General features: G+C 47.3%; 1 protein-coding gene across 1 annotated transcript in view; it reads left to right on the forward strand.

The window, feature by feature from the left end:
- The window catches only part of IGF2R (insulin like growth factor 2 receptor), a 109,861-nt gene that overhangs the window by 14,908 nt on the left and 73,770 nt on the right, over positions 1 to 21,183 (forward strand). Inside the window, exons 2-4 of the mRNA XM_033867936.2 lie at positions 5,682 to 5,821; positions 15,273 to 15,397; positions 16,973 to 17,071. Of these exons, the coding sequence (XP_033723827.1) occupies positions 5,682 to 5,821; positions 15,273 to 15,397; positions 16,973 to 17,071 (364 nt within the window). The remainder of the gene's footprint in view (positions 1 to 5,681; positions 5,822 to 15,272; positions 15,398 to 16,972; positions 17,072 to 21,183) is intronic.

Below are 21,183 nucleotides of genomic sequence, written 5' to 3' on the forward strand. Positions count from 1 at the left end.
CTGGACGGGATGGGGGGGAAATAGTAGCAGAAGTTGAAAACTTAGGCAAGAACTTGAGCTCAGAAAAGTGTCTCATCTGTTGATCAGTTTCACATAGGGTAGCCTGGATCTTCACAAAGGTCACAGCCTCTCTCTTCTCTTGTTGTGGAGCATGGGCTATAGACACACAGGCATCAGTAGTTGCAGCTCGTTGGCTCAGTAGTTGTGGCTCGCGGGCTCTAGAGCGCAGGCTCAGTAGTTGTGGTGCACGGGCTTAGTTGCTCCACGTCATGTGGGATCTTCCTGGATCAGGGCTCGAACCCATGTCCCCTGCATTGACAGGCGGATTCTTAACCACTGTGCCACCAGAGAAGCCTCTGGATCTGCCATTTTAGGGGCATCTATTGTGACAAGATTTAAATTGTAAAGTTTCCTGGAATGGTTTGCCAGCTTCAGTGTTATAATTGAAAGTAAATATTTCTGAAAAGTTAAAAAAAAAAAAAAGTAAAAAAATTGAAAGTAAATGAGGCAGTTTACCTTAGTGTAAGCGCTGGCCCGTGGGGCCGAGACAGGCCTGGCATAAGCCTGGCCTTGTCATTTCATACTTGGGTGATGTTGGGCAAGGAGCTTCAAGTCTCTGAGCCTTGGAGTCTCTGGCTCTGAAGCAGAGGAGTTCGGGAGAGTTGATTAATGGCGTGAGGTGCTTGGGTGGCTTGCTGGGTGGCCGTCAGCACCTGTGGTTGAGAGTTTGCTGTGACGCGTTCTTAGTTCACTGACCGGCTTCCTTCCCAACCTGCCAGCATATATTGATTCTGTCCATATATATGTCCATATGTCATTCTGGGGCAGAGGACACTCCTGTCCAGAGCCACGGGGCAGTTGGGGATGCTAGACACCTAAGAAGATCTAGTGATGGGTGGTGGGAAATGCCAGGAGGGCTGGCATCAGAGCTAAGGATGCAGCAGGGACTAGCCCACGTGGTCTGGGGGGCATTGCATGCGTACCCGTGTGTCTAATCGTCAGGTTTGCTTTGAAATGAATTTGGAGTTTTTAAGAGGGCGAGGGGGACATTGGCTAGCAGCATGTTATACTCTGGAAAATGAGGTAAGAATGGCAAGGATTTTGCTTGCTTTTGCTGATTTTCGAAGCCAGGGTTCTAACACAGGTGGTTTTGTGTCCAGAGGAACATTTCTAACCGGGATTAGGCTGCCTCCTCAGAGGATATGAACTGAATTTTGCAAGACTTGGAAGTGGGTGGGGCTTCTGGGTGATGCTCCCCGGGGACCACCCGCTTCCTCCGGCCTTCGTGGTTCTTCTGTGCCACCTCTTTGCATCCCTGTTTCTCACAGATGAGATGGAGGACGGCATAGAACCATGGTGTCTTTTAGAAGAAGACTTGACCTGATATGAGTGTCAGAGTTTCATGAAAATGCCCACTGGGCTTTCATACCTATCCTGCCGCAGGAGATGCTTGTAGCGCAGATGTATTTAAAACGTGTGTGTGTGTGTGTGTGTGTGTGTGTGTATCTCTGAACGAAGACTACATTTCCACACAACTTGCAGGTATTTTATTCCACCGTTTGTTTCCTGCTAAAAGTTTAAAATTTTAATATTACAGCTTAGTTTTCTCTTTGGTCTAATATGTTGGTCTCATTTTTTTCCTGTTAGTTTTTTTTTCCTCTTTATTTGTGTAAGTCCAAGTAGCTTAGTTTAGAATGTAGACTTCCCTGGGAATCTCAGCTGAACAGTCTCAGTTGCTTGGCTCTTAAATAAATCATACTGTTGGGTTTCCTCATTTTGGCTGTACATGTTCACTTTATCGCAGAGAATTTTCTAGTGGAAAACTTTTGGACAAAAGATTATTATTCATTAAATGTATCATGAAATGTTATTTAGTCTATGAACTTTTATTTCTGAAGCCATTCTCTGGTTCTAGAATATGATCATGGTGCTTTAAAACTTTAGCATAAATTTAAAGAATGGTTTCAGCCTAGGCCATTCTGGTCATGTGGCCTTCAATCTGGCCAGGAGTGTAGGATCATCTAGTTCCAAACATGTAATTTTCTTAAAAAGTGCTATCAGATATTTCTGTGATTTTCAAGTTTAATGAAGTCATCTTTAAAAAATATTTCCTCCTAGTGAAAGCTTATCTAGATGATACTTGAATCTAACTGGGGGCATAGCGGGATACACTGTAGTTTTGGGAGTATGCTCCGTGAGTTTTCAGATCGATGATTTCAACGGAGTGATTATCCCTGAGCTCCTGTTGATACAAGGCACTGGGCATGTGTATCTGTTTTAAAGCAAAACGCGTCCATTGGAATCCAAGCGTTTCAAGCCCTGACAGCCTGCAGATGCCCTTTCTCCAGTTTTAAGGGAGATGACTAAGGACTCTTTGCCCAGGTGCTGCAGTTTGGATTTGTGAGTTGCTGCCCTGTGGTGCGTGGTTAAATGAAAGTCCTGAAGAAACCCAGCACTCACGTACTTTCACAGGGTCCTCACCCCTTAATCTGATAACCGCTTATCATTTTTTTTTTTTTTTTTTTGCAGTACGTGGGCCTCTCACTGTTGCGGCCTCTCCTGTTGCGGAGCACAGGCTCCGGACACGCAGGCTCAGCGGCCATGGCTCACGGGTCCAGCTGCTCCGCAGCATGTGGGATCTTCCCGGACCGGGGCACGAACCCGTGTCCCCTGCATCGGCAGGCAGACTCTCAACCACTGCGCCACCAGGGAGGCCCACCGCTTATCATTTTGATAAATCTTGACAGAAAGCAAATACGATGAGATACAAATAGAGAAAAGAAATATAGTTGGCTAGAGCAACGTCTTTCTTTCTAGGAACGCTGCTTTCCAGATAATCAGGACAACATCCCGCATTTTACTCTTTTCCATCTCTTTTCTGCTCCACAAACACAGGCACTTTCCATCTAGCTTACTTAACTATCACCTCTGCAAAAACAGCAGTGGGTTTCTGTTTTAAGAAAAGCGTAGCATTTTCAGTAACCACATGGATGTCTTTGGAGTTGATTCCTACTCATTCAGTCATTCTCAAATACCTTCACACACCTCTCATGTTCTTAGGATTCTGGAACACTTTAATGATGCCATTGCTTTAAATTTGGCTTTAAATCTGATGTCTGCTATCCTGGAAAAACTTAGGGGTCCTGAGTAAGAGATTCACGATTTTCCTTAATTAACTATAATTAATAGAAAAGTTTACTAATACTCTGCACATGAAAACCCTAGCTTAAATTTTTAAGGAAAGATCCGCAGAGTGGGTCTTTGAGTGGCCTTTCTTTGCTTCAAGTACAAAATCAAAACTGCTTCCTTTAATCTGTGTGACCAGGTGTCCCCATCTCCTGGGCGTCATCTTCTCCTGGTCTCTCTATCCACCTTGCTCCAGCCACAGGGCCTTCCTTTCTTTTCCATCCACATGCTGAGTTTATTCCTGCCTCAGGACCTCAAAAGGGCTAGTAAGTCTGCCCACCACGTCTCCCCCTGGGTTGCTCTTTGTCATTCAAGCCCCAGGGTGAGTATGATCTCAAAAGACTTCCCCAACGACATTAAGTAACTACTCGGTCATTTCCTATCCCATTCTGCTATTTTGTTTTCGTAAAAGCATGCTGGTGTTAGGAGATGGACTTTTCCTGTGTATTTCTTTACCTGTTTATTTTCTGTCCTCCCCTGGAATATGCACTCCAGGAGGGCAGGGGTTTTTTGGTCTGATTGTTGTTTGATCATCGCTGTACTCCTCACTAAGTACTTAAGAAAATATCTTGTGAAGCGAAATGAATGAGGGTTAGTGTAGGTCAAAAGAAACAGGCCTTGATGGCTGATTTTCTCGTGCCTGGTATTATTTGGGTCATTTTCTCGGGCCATGTAACTCTCCTGACTCTGGGAGGTATCTCTAAGGTGTTACCGATGAAGAAGCTGCGTTCAGTGGTAACTGCTTTTGAGCCCAGCTGGGCCCTCACCAAAGCAGCCCAGCCTGTTTTTCAGGTTTCTTGCACTTCAGAGGCTGTCAGAACTCCCAGGGGAGCATTCTGCAGCCCTGCCTGCGAGCTGACTGTGCCCAGGTCCTTGGCTTCCTAGCAGGTGGAATTGATGGGTCCCCAGACCTGGGTTCAGGAGAATGCTTGGCTCCTTGCCTGCCAGTAACCCTGGGTTAGGGCTCCTCCATTGCTGGGCGGGGCTCTGGGGAGGCGGGCTCTGGTCAGGGAGGGGTGTGTTGCCTGGTGTTTTGTCTCCGCTGTGGTAAGTGGACTCCTGGGGGAGTGCATTCTCTCCTCCAGCTGGTACTGCTTTGGATACTCCTGACACACACACAGGCTCTTAGGGTTTAGCACCCTCAGGGTCTCACACCCAGGCCCTCCACAATTCCAGGATAGGCCTAGCCGAAGCAAGTCTGATTTGATTTATCTTCCGTTCAACAATACTGTTGCATGAATGTATCCTTGCGTTTTGCGGGGAACTTTTTATTTTCTTTCCTCATTTCCTGTCTACCCTTGCTGAGGAAGTTTTACAAAATGGACACAACATTTTCCCTGGGAAGAGTGGAGAATTGAGAATAATTTTTATGACAGGACTGACAGAGCATTATCGTTGACCCTTGCACAGTGTGGGTGTTAGGAGTGCCACTCCCCTACCCTGCCCACCCCCGTCGAAAATTCGCATATAACTTTACAGTTCGCCCTCTGTATCCGCAGTTTGCTTCTGTGGATTCAGCCAATCGTGGATCATGTAGTTCGGTATATGGCAGTACAGTACTTAGGGGGAAAAATACACATACTAAGTGGACCCATGCAGTTCAAACCCATGTTGTTCAAGGGTCAGCTGTGTTTTGTCCCAAGTGTGCATTTTGGTTCATAGGCAGTTTGCTCAATACCCACTTTGCCAGAGATTTGAACAGACAGCAAGTTTTTTTTTTTTTTTGCGGTACGCAGGCCTCTCGCTGCTGTGGCCTCTCCCGCCGCGGAGCACAGGCTCCGGACGCGCAGGCTCAGCGGCCATGGCTCACGGGCCCAGCCGCTCCGCGGCACGTGGGATCTTCCCGGACCGGGGCACGAACCCGTGTCCCCTGCATCGGCAGGCGGATTCTCAACCACTGCGCCACCAGGGAAGCCCCAGACAGCAAGTTTTAATGCATGTAAAATGCTGGATAACATTGAATCAACCTAAAGTAAATTTTGTCTGATTTTGGATCAGTTGCCTCATGGCACAGCTTCACCTTGTCAGTTCAGATCTGAACTGTAGCTGTAAAAAGTGAAACCAGAGCTAGAACTGTCTCTTATGCCATAACTAGTTTTTAACTAAGATGAAGTTAAAAACAATCATCTGGCTTTTCAGCATTCCAGTGTGATTGGAAAGGTCACTATCTTAAAATTCAACATGATTCTCGAGCAATGACTTAGACATCTGAGCTGCTATTCTTAAATTAATGGTAGAATTTTAAGTATTTCAATGTTCATGGAGTCTTGAGGCTGCTTCAGGGTGCATTGAACCAGAGTGAGGTGGTATTTAGCGGTTTCTGCCCTGGCTTCTATTCAACTTAACATAGTTTGACTTTAGTATTTTTGGCTAATGAAAGTGTATCTTCTGGGTTATGGTAATCTTAAGCAACTGTGGCTTGAAAATGAAACTAGAGAGAAGTTTAATTATTGGCAGATCAGTGAGAGTGACAAATTGCTTTTCTTCCTTTCTAGTTATACATGGGAAGCTGTTGATACCAGAAATAACATGCTTTATAAAATCAACATCTGTGGAAATGTGAATATTGCCCAGTGTGGAACATCAAGTGCTGTTTGTATGCACGACTTGAAGACAAACAGCTTTCGTTCCGTGGGTAAGTAAAACTACCCTTAAATTACTGGATGTGCAGGAGCCCAATTTTGCAAAAATGACTCTATGTATATACAGCTGTCTATACAATTACATATGCTTATGTACATAATATACATTTTATGCTGTATAGGAGTTAAAAGTGGTAACAATTTAAACGTCCAATTTGAGACCAGATTAGGTTACTCCCATCTAGCGGATACTATGCAATCATTGTGAAGAATTACGCACGTTTGTGTTTATTGATATAGAAGGATGTTTTCTCCATGGATCTGCCTCCTCATGTTTTTCTTAAACCCTGTCCTTACTTTTCTCCCTGTTTCACCTCATTTCCTCTAGTACCTAGATCCCTTCCCCCTTGTATCTTTCCGCCTTCTTCTGTGGTGGTTTGAGTCTCAGGCAGTCTGTATTCACATGGGGTCAAAGACGGTCACTGGTTTTGGGCTTACACTAAAAACTAAATAGTCCTAAGGACTGCCCATCCCAGAGGAAAAAGCACAAACCTTTCTCTCCTAGGTAGGGCTCATTTCATTTCCCCCAAAGCCCTCTTTTTTTGGTCAGTATCCCTTTCCTTTGGCAGGGTAATCCAAGTGCTTGACAGCCCTACCAAGTTACATGGAGTGGGAAAGGGGCAGATGCCTAAAGAGACGTAGGGCAGACATAAAGGCAGCCAGTGCCATCCTTGGATGTGATGTCATGGATGTCGGTGGGTGGTGACCTTTTGACCAAGGTGTTCTCAATGGTGAGGTCTGATGGTGAGGGTCAGTCATGAAGTGGAGACAGCGTGTGACCGGGGACAGTGCAGCAGTGAGAAGAGGGAACTCGGTAGGTTTTTGGAGTTGGGAGGGGCAGCTTACTTTGGTAGCTCCATCTCTGATCTTGAATGGAAATTCCTAAGCACAGTTCAAAAGGGCTTTTTAGAAAGTAATGGTTTAGAGTAAGAAGAGCGAGGTCTGGGAGGTCTCCTGGTCAGGTCCAGCGTGTGTTTGATTTCCCTCTCTTCCAGCACGGAGACGGTTTAGATTGAAAACACTGGTAAGAGGGATTTGAGGCCCTGGGTAGAGATCTGAGAAAGCACCAGGTTGTTCTGAATTCTTGGACCAAATTTTATTACTTTGTGATATACTTAAAAAACTTGGAAATGAGATCACCAGTTTCCTGGTTGGGATCTTCTGACCATTCAGAGAGAGAGGCCACAAGTGGGCCTGTTGGCCAGTGTTACTTAGGTTTTCAGAAAGAGGAAAAGTAGTTTTCCTCTTGACTTTATTATAATACTTGGCTATAGCATTTTTGGCTAATGAAAGTGTGTCTTCTAGTTTGTGGTAGTGCAGTATAGTGTAATGTAACGTAGATGTATACCAGATGCACACAAGTCACTAGGAGGGTGATTTGTGAGGTTGGCACAAAATTTGGGAATGACCAAGTCAGGTCGGCTTTGAAAGCCAGGCAGGAGAGTTGATATTTTCTGGGGTAGGTAGTGGATCTGTTATAGGTTCTTTGTGATGATAATGGGGGAGGTAATCTGATAGAATGTGTTTTTAGAAAGCTGGGCCTGATGGACTAGGAAAGGTTGGTTAAAAGGGAGAGTTAAAAAGATGAATTGTTACTAGTTGATGATGATATAAACCAGCTGTTTCTAATCTCATTTTACCCCCAGACACACATGACATACTTTTCCTAGGGCCTCAAACTCCCTGAGGGAGAGAATGGTATGCTAGATGATGTGTACTTTCAGCACTAGTGGTTATTACCCTGTCCTTCAACTCGGGAAAGCACACTACTATGAACGAATGAGAGGGACATTAACATTATCACAGATAATCTTGAATCTGATCTAATTTTGCTAATTTGTGTTGTACGGTAGAAATAACCAAATTTGTTATTGTAAATTTAGTTTTATAACTAAATAATAACGAAATTTGGTGTGCACTTACATGCCAGGTGTTACGTTTTTAAGTAGACTATCTCATTTAATTCATTCAACAACTTTTGCAGTAGATGATCTCATTTCCCTCATTTTATAAATGAAGAAACTGAAGCATTAAATGGATAAGCAGCTTGCCAGAGGTTGCATGCTTATGGATTTGAATGCTGGCAGGCCAGCTGCATAGCCTGTCGATTTATTCAGGGTTCTTGTTCTGCTAGTCACAGGGTCACATCAGACAGTTGTAGAGCTAATATGGGAACTACGGTGGGTAACCTGAACTCCTGGCTCTTAGAGGACAGCTGGAAACTAACATGAACTTCCTAGAAAGGAAAAAAAATGTGAATTTTGAAAATAGCCACAAAAACTGGAGCAGATCAGAGGAACAGAAGAGTTAGTTTAACAATAGATCCAAATACATACGAGAACTTAACGGATAACCTAAAATTTGTATGTAATTAAGCTGTTTATCTGTTAGGAAACAACGTTAGACCTCTCCTTCATATTGTGTAACAGAAATTATGGATTAGTTAAAATTAAAAGTAAAAAGACAGTAGAACATTGGGAAAAACCTAGTAACATAGAAACTTAATCTGGAGGAGGTAGGAATTTCTCTTAATAAATGGTAAGAAAACCCAGTAGAAAAACGGCAAAGTCTAAGAACAGGCAATTCACAAAAGAAGAAATCCAGATGGTCAATTCAGCTTCATTAGTAAGCCAGGCGTAAATGCAAATCAAAGCAATAATGAAATCTAGTTTTCCTTCAGTCACATTGGCAGAAGTTTAAATGGTTGAATCATGGACTACTGGCAAGGAGCCTAGAAGCGGGCACATTCGTACATTGCTATAGGAAGATGGTTGTCTGTAACCCTCTGGGAAGATCGTTGTTGATGTGAGTTTTATAGTGCCCGCAAGGGCAGTTTTTGTACTTAGAAACAAATATTAAGACCTCAGTTTTGGTTTAAATAATATTACATTATTTTTGATAAAAATCCTGTGTTAGTTCTTCCTTAGGCCAAGGATATTATATTGTTACATGTATAAATCTAACAGAGTTTAGCAGTCATTTATATGGGGTCTGTGAACAACCATTTGGTTCCATTTACAACCGAGTTGAATCATCTTCACATTTTAAAGTGATTTATACATTTTATATATTTGATTTCTCTTTAAAGTACTTCAGATGTCTGATCTGACAGTAACAACTTAAGGACTAATAATAATTCTTAAAAATTTAATAGTTTAAATGTAGAAATATGATAAACCTGAAGTTCTCTTAGTTGTTCAAATACTGTCACAATTCTAAATCAATTGCTTAGTTATAACCTTTGAATTAGTTATAAAATTAGACATTGCAAGTATGTAAAAATACTGAATATGTTCACATTCCTCCTAAAATCCTAAATATTAATACCATGGTTTTCATTTAATTAATCTTTCTGAGGGTTAAAAACTAGGTGTCCACTTCGTGAAGGCTGTTACCAGCCCATTTTAACCGAGGTAGCAGACCCACTAAGGAAGGATGTTACGTGAGGTTACTCACCACCAAAGCCTGGGATGCTGCCTGGCTTTTTTATAGGTGACCTGGGTGTAGGATAGAGTGAATTCAATTGTAGTTGCTGGTCATGTGACTTCATTTACTCTTAAGGAGCCTGACCCTTGACTTCAGGTGATACTTACTGTCTGATTCTTGTGTGCACTCACAGAAATCTACAACAGCTATCCAGGTTGATCGCTAGATTCAATTTTGTGTCTCTATTAACATGTGAAAATACCTTTTCCTCTTGTATCTTTAACTTTCTAAAATTATATAATTCTATTGGATATTTAAGGTGATATCTGGTTGATTTTTAGGTATAACTCATGTTTTCATCTCATTTATAGTCTCTCCTGGTTGTCTGGCATTGTCCATCAAATTTAAAAACTTAGATTCCTGTAATGTACTTTTGTAATCTTACCAACAATGGAGGAATTAATACTGTACATAGATTTTTGTACAAAAAAAATTACTTGGAGCATTGGTAATGGTGGCAAATATGCTGAAACAGCCTAACTATGGGGATAGTTCAATAAATTTTAGTGTACTTTATTGATTTACTTGGTTAAATCACACCATGACAGATATATGTATATATAAATATTTTTAAAACAGCCAACGCTTAATATTCATTTATTTATTTGTAACAAATATTTGAATCAGTCACCAAAACAGACAAAAATCCCTTTTCTCATGGAGCTTACATTCTAGTGGAGTGGGAGACAGACAAGAACAAACAATGGCTCAGTGGTGTATCAGACTGTGATGAATGCTGTAAAAAAGAAAAGGAAGGAGTGTCAGGAGTGCTGGGGGTCTCAGGAGTGTGTGTTCAGGAATATTCAGTGGGGTAAGTGTTGCTGAGAAAGTGACATTTGAGCAAAAGACTTGAAGCCGAAAAGCCGTGGGTCACGTGGCTCTGGGGGAACAGCCAGTGCAGGGGACAAGGGGAGGGGAGTGTCTGGTAGAAGCGAGAGTAGAAATCTCAGAGTGTTCATATAAAGAGGAGCGGAAAAGTGAGGCAGTATAGCTGTAGGGGAAAGTTGGACAGAGGGGACTCTTAATTTGGTGAAATAACACGTGAACAGCACACGTCGAAAGACACGGTACAATAGAGAAGGGAGAGTGGACAGCGAGGGAGGCCTTCCTTGCTGGAGCACGTCGGAGACTAGCACGGAGAGGGCTGGCGGCCTGGCTGGCAGGCTCTGAGCGAGGTGCTGAGGAGGCCCGGCGGCCGCGAGCTGGGCCCCGAGGCAGCAGGGGGAGGCGCGATTGACAGGCCCGGCAGCCTCAGCGAGGCCGGGTTGCGAGCTCGGCTGGGCTCGGCCGCGGACGGCGAGGGTGGCAGGCGAGGCCTGGCAGGCCCGGAGCGCGGCCTGGTCGGGCGGGCTCTGGTGAGCGCGGCCTGGCGCGCAGGGTCTGCAGGACCCGGCGCGGCCTGGCTGGCAGCGCGTGGCCGGGGCTGGCGGGCGCGGGCGAGCGCGGCCGGGCGGGCCTGGCGCGCAGGGTCGGGAGGACCCGGCGCGGCCTGGGCTGCGGAGCGTGGCCGGGTCTGGCGGGTGCGGGCGAGCGTGGCCTGGCGGGCGCCCTGGCGCGCAGGGTCGGGAGGACCTCCCGGGGCCTGGCCGGTGGCGCGTGGCCGGGTCTGGCGGGTCCGGGTGAGCGTGGCCTGGTCTGGCGGGCCCGGGCGAGCGCGGCCTGGAGGGCCCGGCCTGGAGAGCGCTGTCTGGAGGGCCCAGCGCGTGGTCTGGCGGACCCGGCGCGGTCTGGTGGCCCCGGCCTGGAGACCGCGGTCGGGCGGACCCGCCACGGCCTGGCGGGCTCGGCAAGTGCGGTTTGGTCTGGCGGGCCCAGGTGAGCGCGGCCCGGTCTGGGGGGCCCGGCCTGGAGGCCGCGGTCGGGCGGGTCTGGCGGGCCCGGGGTGCGTGGCCTGGTCTGGAGGACCCGGCCTGGAGAGCGCGGCCTGGAGGACCCGGCGCGGTCTAGTCTGGTGGGGCCTCGCCAGTGCGGTCTGGTCTGGTGGGCCCGGGCGAGCTCGGCCTGGTCTGGCGGACCCGGCCTGGAGAGCGCGGTCTGGATGACCCGGCGCGGCCTGGCGGGCCCTGGTGAGCGCGGCCTGGCGGGCCCGGGGCGCAGGGTCTGAAGGACCCGGCGCGGCCTGGCCTGGAGAGCTCGGCCTGGTCTGGCGGACCCGGCCTGGAGAGCGCCGTCTGGTGGGCCCGGCGCGCGTGGCCTGGTTTGGAGGACCCGGCCTGGAGACCGTGGTCTGGAGGACCTGGCGCGCACGGCCTGGCGCGGTCCGGAGGACCCGGCGCGATCTGGCGGGCCCGGCGAGCTCGGGCTGGTCTGGCGGGCCCAGCGAGCGCGGCCTGGTCTGGCGGACCCGGCCTGGAGAGCGTGGTCTGGAGGACCTGGCGCGCGCGGTCTGGTGGGCCTGGCGCGGTCCGGCGGGCCCAGCGCGCGGTCTGGAGGACCCAGCGCGCGGTCTGGTGGACCCAGCACGCGGTCTGGAGGACCCAGCGCGGTCTGGCGGACCCGGCCTGGAGAGCGCGGTCTGGAGGACCCGGCGCGGCCTGGCGGGCCTGGGCGAGCGCGGCCTGGTCTGGCGGGCCCGGCCTGGAGACCGCGGTCTGACGGGCCTGGGGCGCGCAGCCTGGTCTGGAGGACCCGGCCTGGAGAGCGCGGCCTGGAGGACCCGGCGCGGTCTGGTCTGGTGGGGCCCCGCCAGTGCGGTCTGGTCTGGCGGACCCGGCCTGGAGAGCGTGGTCTGGCGGGCCCGGCGCGCGGTCTGGAGGACCCGGCGCGGTCTGGCGGGCCCGGCGAGCGCGGCCCAGCCCATTTGGCGCCGTCCTCGGGAGCTGGCCGTGGGCCTGGCGTGCTGGCCGCCGCCCCGCAGTCCTCGCCCGGCTCTCGTCCGGGGAGGACGGCCAGGCTGGCCGGTTGCCGCGGTTGTCTGCCGCGGTTCACTGCCGCGGTGCACTGCGGCCTCTCTCCGAGTGCCGGGGTCGGCAGTCGGTCCTGGCCGCCAGGTGGAGCGGGCAGAGGAAGAAGGCAAGGTGGACAGGCGGGCGCGATGCCGATGGGGCCTGACGCTGAGGGATGCCGGTGCCCCGCGCCGCGGTGGCAGAGGTCGGCCGGATCCCTCCCGGCCTGAGGCCAGAGCCCTCCTCGTTTTCTTTTCAGGGCGAACCCAGCAGTTATGAGGAGCCCCCAGGAGCTCTGGGCACAGGGCCGGATGGGGCCGCCGTGTGGGGGGACAGGAGGCGTGGGGGGAGGGTCTTTAAGGTGGGGTACCCGCAGCCTGGGAGCGCCCCCTCCTGGCCGCTGCGCGCACCGCTTCCCACCGGCCTAGCCCGCCCTCCGTGTCTCCCGGAGCGCAGCGCTGTAGGGCGCGTCGAAGCCCCACCCTCTCTCCCGGTCCCAGGCACGCCCACTGTGGGCGGGGCTACGGGCGCTGTCCTCGGTCCCGCAGCCGCCTCAGGGCTTTTGCGCCTATGCAGTCGAAAAAAGATTTTCAAACAGAACCCTGGAGTTTCTGGCAGAGAAGGACGATTCTGGCAGGCCGAATCACGTAGGCAGGCAGGAGAAAGAACCGCTGTACTGTTGTTGGTATGGTGCTGTGGGTCTGAAAGCCATTATCCGCTCTCCATTGGCGTCTTAATTTTTACCCTTTCTACTCTGTCTCTCTCCTTTAAAGATCTCTGGTGTATTTATCAAATTGGACCAGTTGTAATCCTGAGGTCATGACACGCACTCATCATCAATCTGTGAAGTCACCTCTTCCTGTTTTTTAATTAGTTGTTTTGGATAATGCAACGAACCCCTTCTCTAACAAAATCCAGGACCTTGACAATAACCACTGTCTGTGTGGTCTTCCATCCTCCTGTCTCTCTTCACTGGAGGTAATCATTCGCTCACATCCTGTATTTGTGAGCGAATGATTTTCTTTCTTCTTTCCTCTCTTTTCCCAGAGTCTGTCTGTCTTTCTCTCTTTCTCAAATGTCTGGCTGTATGTGGTGTTTTCAACTTAATAGAAAGTATGTATCACGCTGTGTGTAATGTTTTGGGACTTAAGTGGTAACAATATTATATTGTTGAAAAACAACTATATTATCTTTCACTGTGATTTATTCCTCTGATTCCTACGTAATATTGTAGATCTACCAGAGTTAATTTGTCCACTCTTCTCCTGATGGGCATTTGAGTTGTTTCCAAGCTTTTAAGAAATTAATTAGGTTGCGCTGGGTCTTAGTCGCGGCATGCGGGATCTAGTTTCCTGACCAGGGATAGGACCTGGGCCTCCTGTGTTGGGAGCGCAGGGTCTTAACCACTGGACCACCACGGGAGTCCCTGTTTCCAGGTTTTTGCTAGTGTGAAGAACACGAGATGGTCTTTCACATGTTTCTTGTCATGTATACGTCTATGGCTTTCGCTTACGTATTTACCTAAGAGTTGAATAGCTAGGCCGTAGGGTACATGAACGTTCAATGATAGGACACAACGTCATGCCCACTTATGTAGTGGTTGTACCAGTTCACACTTCCACCAGCAACACAGGAGAGCTCTGGAGCTTCTCTTCTCCCACATTTGGTGTTTAATTTTTGTCGACAGAATGGCTGGAATTGGTAAGTCGCATGGTCTTGATCACCAGTGATGTTGAACATCTCTTTATTTATGAAGGTGTTTTTCTCCTGTCTGATCATGTCTTGTCCATTTTATATTGAGTTATCTATTGCATGTGATCAATTCTTTCCCTCTAGAAGCTTTAGAATTTTAGCTTTGCCTTTGATATTAGAATCACCATACTGTGACTAGGTGTGGGTTTTCCCTTCTCTCTCCTCTCAGTGTGTTCTCTCTGTCATACGTCATTCATTTTATTTCCTAGAATTATAAAAAAACTTTTTTTGTTTTTGTGTGTGAGTATATATCTTCTGGATGCTAGTTCTTTGCCAGCTCTTTGTGTCTCCTAGTTTATAACTTGTTCTAAACTTTTTTAAGCTATTTTTTAAAAATAGCTTAAATAGTTTTCCTTAAGCTACTTTTTCATGAATATAAACTTTTTAATAAGCCACAGTTATTATTTTTTTTGTAGTTAATGCTTTTGAGTCTTCAGTATTTCCCTACATTACGATCTAAAAGATAACTCCAGCTCTTACTGAGTTAAAATTTGGTTTCTGATGTTTACATCTTTTAATCCATTTAGAGTTGATCTTTGTATACAGTGGTACGTAGGGATTCAGTTTTTATCCTTTTTCCTGTATGGATTGCCATTTTGTTTCCAGTATCATTTATTGAACAGTCTCTTTGCTCACTGACCTGATACGTTACTTCTATTGTGTATCAAAGTTTGACTCACAGATGTGTCTGTGTGCTCTCTGTTCTGGTGTCTTGATCTTTGTTACAGTCTGTTTGTCAGTTTATTTGTTCCTGTGCCAACTACCATCATATTGATATTATGGAGACTTTTTATTGCAATAATATCCCAGGCAGACTGAGAAGTGATCAGCGTACTTGTGGACCATTCTAAAGAATTTTGATTCTATAGCATGTACGATGGGAAGTTATTGAAGAATTTCAGCAGCCAAGCTATATATTCTGATTTATGTTTTTGGTGCAAGATGGATGGGGAAGAGAGGATGGTGAGGAACGAGACAGGAGTTGGAGGCAAGGGGCCCAATTAGGAGGCTGTTGCCAGAATACAGGTGGGAGGTGACAGTGGTTTCAGTAGTTGTAGAGAAGGAGAGAGGTGGACGCATTTGAGGTGCAGGTAGAAGCAATACAACTTTCTGATGTGACAGGTGAGAGGAAGATAGGACTGAGTGCAATGTGTTTGGGGCTGTGTGGGGATGCCATTCCTGAGACGGAGAATTCTGGGGAAGGGGCCGTTTGTAAGCTTTCAAATGAATTATAGTGCCATTTTTACTTTGCTGATGCTTGGAAATAGCTCTATGGTTATGAATGTTTTATGGCTTGTTCATACTCTTTTCTTTCGAATAGGTGACTCTCATTTGAAGAACGCAACCAGATCTCTCCTGGAATTCAACACCACAATGAGCTGCGGGCAGCAGAGCACAAATCACAGAGTGCAGAGTAGCATCACCTTCTTATGTGGGAAGACCTTGGTGAGTCCACACAGAGGCACTTTATAATCTTTCTTTTAAAAACGTTTGTCCTTGGGGTGTTCTTGCTGTAGCGGGTATTCTAGGACGACCAAGGGAGCAGAATTAAAAACACGAGCAAACAGATGAACAGGAACCCCAGCCTAATTACCGTCACCATTAAGAACCAATAAGTAAACAAATTCTAAGCCTATAGTTACAACGTTTCAGTGAAATTTGACCCACATCCTGTGTAAAACTCCAGTGTAAAGGTTAGGGTGTTTAAACTCAAAGCACTGTTGAATGTTTATGTTGCAGCATAAATTTTTTTTTTTCTTTCTGAAACTTCTTCTCCCAGCATTTTATTTTGATAATTGTCAAGGCAATGTGTTTATTGTTTTAAACATTTGTCGTCATTTACATTAAATGGAACATATTAACATCTGTCTAGAAGAAGCCTTGGCCAGTGGGTAATGGGGTTCCCAACTTTTGGGGTATCACTAGTGTTGAAGTGGGACCTAATTGTCGAAAGCGTGATGCTGGTGTTCTCACTATCTGCATATTGTATGTGATTTTTTGATTTTAATCTTTAGTGTTTAGAAAGGGGCTCTCAGCAAATGGTTGCTGGCTTTTAGCAAAAGCAATTTGTGTACAAACCCTGTGAATGTTCTCTAATAAGAGTAAGAATCCAAGTGTTCAGAAAAATCAGGTTGAGTGAAACTTAGGCGGTTACCAGATTGCTTTGAAGTATCATTTTTAGAATTTGGTGCTGTGACTGTTGCATTTTCAGGGCCATACTGTCTTGTCTGGAGAACTTTAAAAATAGAACTTATGTTGTTAATTTTGGACCAGCCTATCAGTTGCACTGCTGCCCATGTTGAAACCTTGGGAAAAAAATCTGTTTGCAGTGGTATGAAATCTGGAGGTCTGAGTTACAGAATAAGCTAGCTTGTTGTTTGAATTTTAACTAAATTGTCTTCAAGAATTCTGTGTTCACCCTGTGAGAACCAGAATTCACAGAACTCTTCAGATTTGCACATGGGCGCCCAGAGGTAAGTCCCCGCCACGTCTCATCAACCAGCCACACTGTGGCTGACCAGTTCGGAGTCCTCGCTGGTCCCCTTCTGCTGGGAGGGGCCGCCCTCAAGTGCAGGGGCGTCTGAGCAAGGCTGGTGTACGAGCTCGGTCAGGTCCAGATGGGCCTCCTCCCGCGGCTTCCAGGAAGCATGAGGTCACATTTTCTGGCTTCGGTTTTGTTGGCTTTTGGTTCAGAGAACATTTGGAGTTTGAGAGTGGGAGGTCAGTGAAGATTACTTCCCATGAGCTTACTGTACTTGCATAGTTGGGGCAGTAGAACAGTTTTGGATCATTTATAGCCAAATTCCAACATGATTTTATGAAGCTTTTGTCTCAGAAGTTTTGGGTTTGGGAACTTCTTGATGACCTTGTTTAACTAAAACAGTTGTGTGTCATTCCCCACCTCCCGCTGCTAGTTTAAGATTTTTCGTTAGCCTTCACTGTTTCTGACTTTAAAAAAAGAACACTTTACAATATGCAGTATGCTAACTTATTTTTCCTTTTTTTTTTTTTTAAAAAAAGGGAACTCCCGAATTTGTAACTGCAACAGACTGTGTGCATTACTTCGAGTGGAGGACAACTGCAGCCTGCAAGAAAGACGTTTTTAAAGCGAATAAAGAGGTAACAAGGACCCTTCAAGGTTACATGCTTGTGCAATACATCCTGGGACCTTTAGGATTTGAAGTACTGACGCCAGCTTTTTGGGGTAGAAATCTTATTGTGGTTTTCAAACTCCATTTGAGCAGAGACACCATGTGATTTAATTGTTCAGTTGTCCTGGGTGGTTCTTATTTCTACGACGGGGCATTTTAAATACACAGGACGGACTGGAAATGGAATGGCTCACTTGCATAGAGCAGGTTAGCTCTTGGTTTCTGATGCCATGCAACTCAAGAGCCGAGTCCCAAGTCGAGCTTGGGTTTAGGTGCCATGCCACCTACAGATGGCATTTCCTCAGCCTTGGGTTGGCTTCTGGACGCCTTGTGGATCCAGGTCAGGTGTGCCTGGCCCTTCAGTTCTTTGCCAGCTCACCTCAGAGACTAGACGACTGTCGTCATTACTTCCCTTCTTTCTCTGGTATCTGGTCAAGTGTTCCTGGTGGTTGATGAAGCACCCTCTTCCCTAGCCTAGAGCCTCTGACTTCCCCTGGTGCTGGAGGGGGCAGAAGACAGTTTCCTCTGCCACTTCCCCACTCCCACCAGCCCGGGTCTTAAAGGTGACTTCCTGTGTTCACCCAGACAACAGTCTGCATGGGTTGAGTTTTCTCACTTTTCTCCGTTAGTTTTCTGTTCTGAAGAAGGGTTGAGTTCAAAGACTCTCAGGAACTAGGAACTGACAGATGGGAGTCATCAGTCATTTCTGCTGATGACCTAATGTGTTGTCATTTAAGAAGGGCAAAAAGAGATGTTTGTTCTTAAAAAATAAAACTGAATTTAGGGATTCGCAGGGGGAGGGGGAGGGAGCGGGAGATTAAAAAACAAAAACAAATTTAGTTATGAATAGTAAGTTATCACCGACTCTTCAGCTGTGGCAATCTACAAAAGAAAAGGCAGTCGGAATGCTGCCTCCATGGGTGTAAGGAATGTTCAATGGGAGGAAATTTCAAAGTGTGGGAAGAAGTAAGGCCTAATGAAATGACACCGATATTTAGTAGGAGATGGTGTCAAATTTAAACTTTGCATTTTGAAACTTAGCTTCAACTATTTGCCAATGTACAGTTAACGGCAGGAAAAGCATCTCTGAACCGCAGTGCCAGACACCTTCTGCTCTCCTGTGAGACCCCAGGCCTTCCAGGCCCCATGGAGGCTCCTTCTCTTGGGCCCTGGTTCTCCAGCTGACAGTTATTACACCCATTTTTCCTGTTTTAACCGAGCGTCCTTTTTCCTTGCTTTGCTGAACTGACAGTTGTTTCCCACCACCTAGGGAATAATTGCTTCCCCAAAGAAATAAAGAAATAGTGACTTGTTTTTGATTTTCTTTGTGCTATAGGTCAGAAGTCACAAACTACATCCTGTGTTTGTACAGCCTCAGAACTAAGAATGGTTTTTACATTTTTATAGGATTGTAAAAAAAAAGCAGAGAAGAATACACAGCAGAGACCTACGTCACTCACAAAGCCTAACATGTTTACAGAACAAGTGTGCTGACCCCTGTTCTAAGTCGTTTTGGGGGGTGGGAACGGGAAGATACAGTCTGTGTTTTTCTCAGAAGTGACGTTTAGCTGATCCAAAGATGCAGGAGGAGTGCTGGTATGTTCCCAGTGGTCAGTTCTTTGGGCCTGGTTGGCAGCCGGGCTTTATTCGTGGAGTTTTCATTTATCGAGGGCATGTTGTGGGCTAAGCATTAGGAATTTCCTTACATTTTGAAAGGGTTGTTGCATTCATGGAACTCATAGACCGAAGGTATGGAGGGCATCGCTCTGCCTTAGGTGTAGCTAGATTAGACGGGAAGAACCAGAGAGCATGATGGCTGCAAAAGCAACGCTGTCACCGCCAGCGGATCACTGTGAAGCATAGTCCCTTTTCTCTGTCTTCAGTAGGATTTGATTAGACCTTACAGGCTATGATAGAACTTCAAAAATTACATGAAATGTCGAAACACTCATCATTCCTTAAAAAAAACCCCTAGAGTCCACACCTTATTGATAGCTCCTCATTTCTTCTGTTGGTTTGGCTTTGTCAGATTTAGAATGGTGTGATGAGCAAAGAACACGGTGGTTCCAAAAAGTGCCTTTTAAACCCACCGGTGTAGTGCTTGTTCAGTGGATTCTGGTGGGATCGTTTTAGATCGTAATTTCCGTAAAAGCTCGTGGACACACATCCCCTACCATCCTACTCTTGGGACACGCAGAGAATGCAGAACTGGCAAGCTAGTGGTCTTACCGGAGTTACATAAATACGGTTAATGTACATCCGTACACCGTTAACAAGGGTGACTCAGTGCGCAGTGTGGGGAGCTGGCACCAGCCTCCTTCCCCGGCCGCTGCATTCCTGCGCTGATGAATGTCTCCATTGCTCTGCTCGGGGGAGCAGGAAGTGGGAGGACTTTCCCCAGGAGCCTTGCTTGTTTTTCCGATGCTCCCTCCAGTTCTGGGGGGCGCTGCACTGGGCGTGTCTCCTGTTCCTTCCTGGAGTCGGGAGACAGCCAGAAGTTGCTCACGGCCTTGAGCCGGGTGTCCGCAGCAGGCGTGGCTCACTGGAAGCCTTCAAGCCTTTCGGTGACCATCGAGCTAGTTTCAGGAGTGTGGCCCCATCTTCCCTCCTGCTGTGTGCCGTCCCGCTCCCTCGTCTTTATTTTGTAGCTGGAGAGTTGCTGCTTTGTCTCCTTTCTTGAATTGCTGCCCCGTTGGGTTGAGTTCATGTTTCTGTGTTATCCTGCTGGGGGTTGACAAGCTCTAGATTTGCAGGATTATGGACGCGGGTTACTTTTACTGGAGCCTCCTCCGGGTCTGCAGTCCTCCCTTTCTTGCACTTCCGTTGCCTTTCTGCAGGACGTAGTGCCAGGCGTGGTTCTGGCCTCCTGACCTCGCCTGCTCTGTGCCCATGCTCGCCCTCCTTGGTTGGCGTCAGCATCTCTGGCCAGCGTTGTAGGCAACGGGAGACTTTGCTTTAAGGGTTTGGTTGAAGTGAGTTTAGGTGCCCCCCTGAGGCTCCGAGGGGGTGCAAGTCCTTGGGTTCCATCCGTTTGCTCTCCGCGAAGTCTCTGCAAACAGGACAGGGGAAGAGGGTTAGTGGGTCAGCGCATTCCTGCGGGTTTGATAGCATCTTTCTGAGAAACATTTAAAAGCTAAACATTAACTTTTGTAAACGGACCTGCCTGTGAATAGCTTCAGTTTTCTAAAAGCCAATTTAAGGAAAATTATCCATAGGAAGGGATGAAACAAAGTATTTTGAAATGATTGCAGCGAACATGAGTTTTTAGAATACTCCTTGGCCGAGGAGATTAAAATGATATGGGGATGTTTCACGTGAAGACTGGGCGACCCGGGCCTTTACTCGGGGTACATCTCTGGGCTGGGACGCCTTGCCTTCCGAATTTGGTGGAACTTCGAAAGCACAGGGTCTTGCCACCTGTAATGGGTTCCTTGACATTCTTCCTACACCCCTTTTTCTCCTGCTAGCGTTATTGAGGTATAATTGACAAATAAAACTGCATATACTTAAAGTGTATAACGTGATTTGATATACTCCTTGACTTAAAAAAAAATAAAAGACCATTCGTTCATAGAGATTAGAGAGTGCTCATAAGTTAGAATCCAGCTAGAGGCCCAGAGGAGGAACTGCTCTTCATGTTAGTGAGCAGGTGTTCAACGGACCCCTGTTAGGTTCTGGGTACTGTCCTAAGCCTTGCTTAGGGCTACAGCAGTGACAAAGGCCCTGTCCTCGGGGAGCTTACACTCAGGTTAGCAGGTGGAGGTGCCCGGTGATAGACACCAGTGCTCTGAAGAAGAGAGCTGGCGATGTCAGAAACGGCCCCACTACGCAGGTGGCCCTTCACCTGAGGCCGGGACGCAGTGAGAGAGCCGTGGGGCTCTAAGGGAATCATCCCAGGTAGAGGCAGCATCACTTCCACGGGGCTGATCTGTACCCAGAAGCCAGTGTGGCTGCGTGGAGGGTCCCCGAGGTTGGAGACCGTGGAGGAGCTGAGATCTCACCCTCAGTGTGATGGGAGGCCGCTGGTGGATTTTGAGCAGGGAGTGATGTGACCCAATGGAATTTTAAAAGGATTGATCT

This window comes from Tursiops truncatus, chromosome 12 (assembly GCF_011762595.2).
Source record: "Tursiops truncatus isolate mTurTru1 chromosome 12, mTurTru1.mat.Y, whole genome shotgun sequence".
Taxonomy (NCBI): domain Eukaryota; kingdom Metazoa; phylum Chordata; class Mammalia; order Artiodactyla; family Delphinidae; genus Tursiops; species Tursiops truncatus.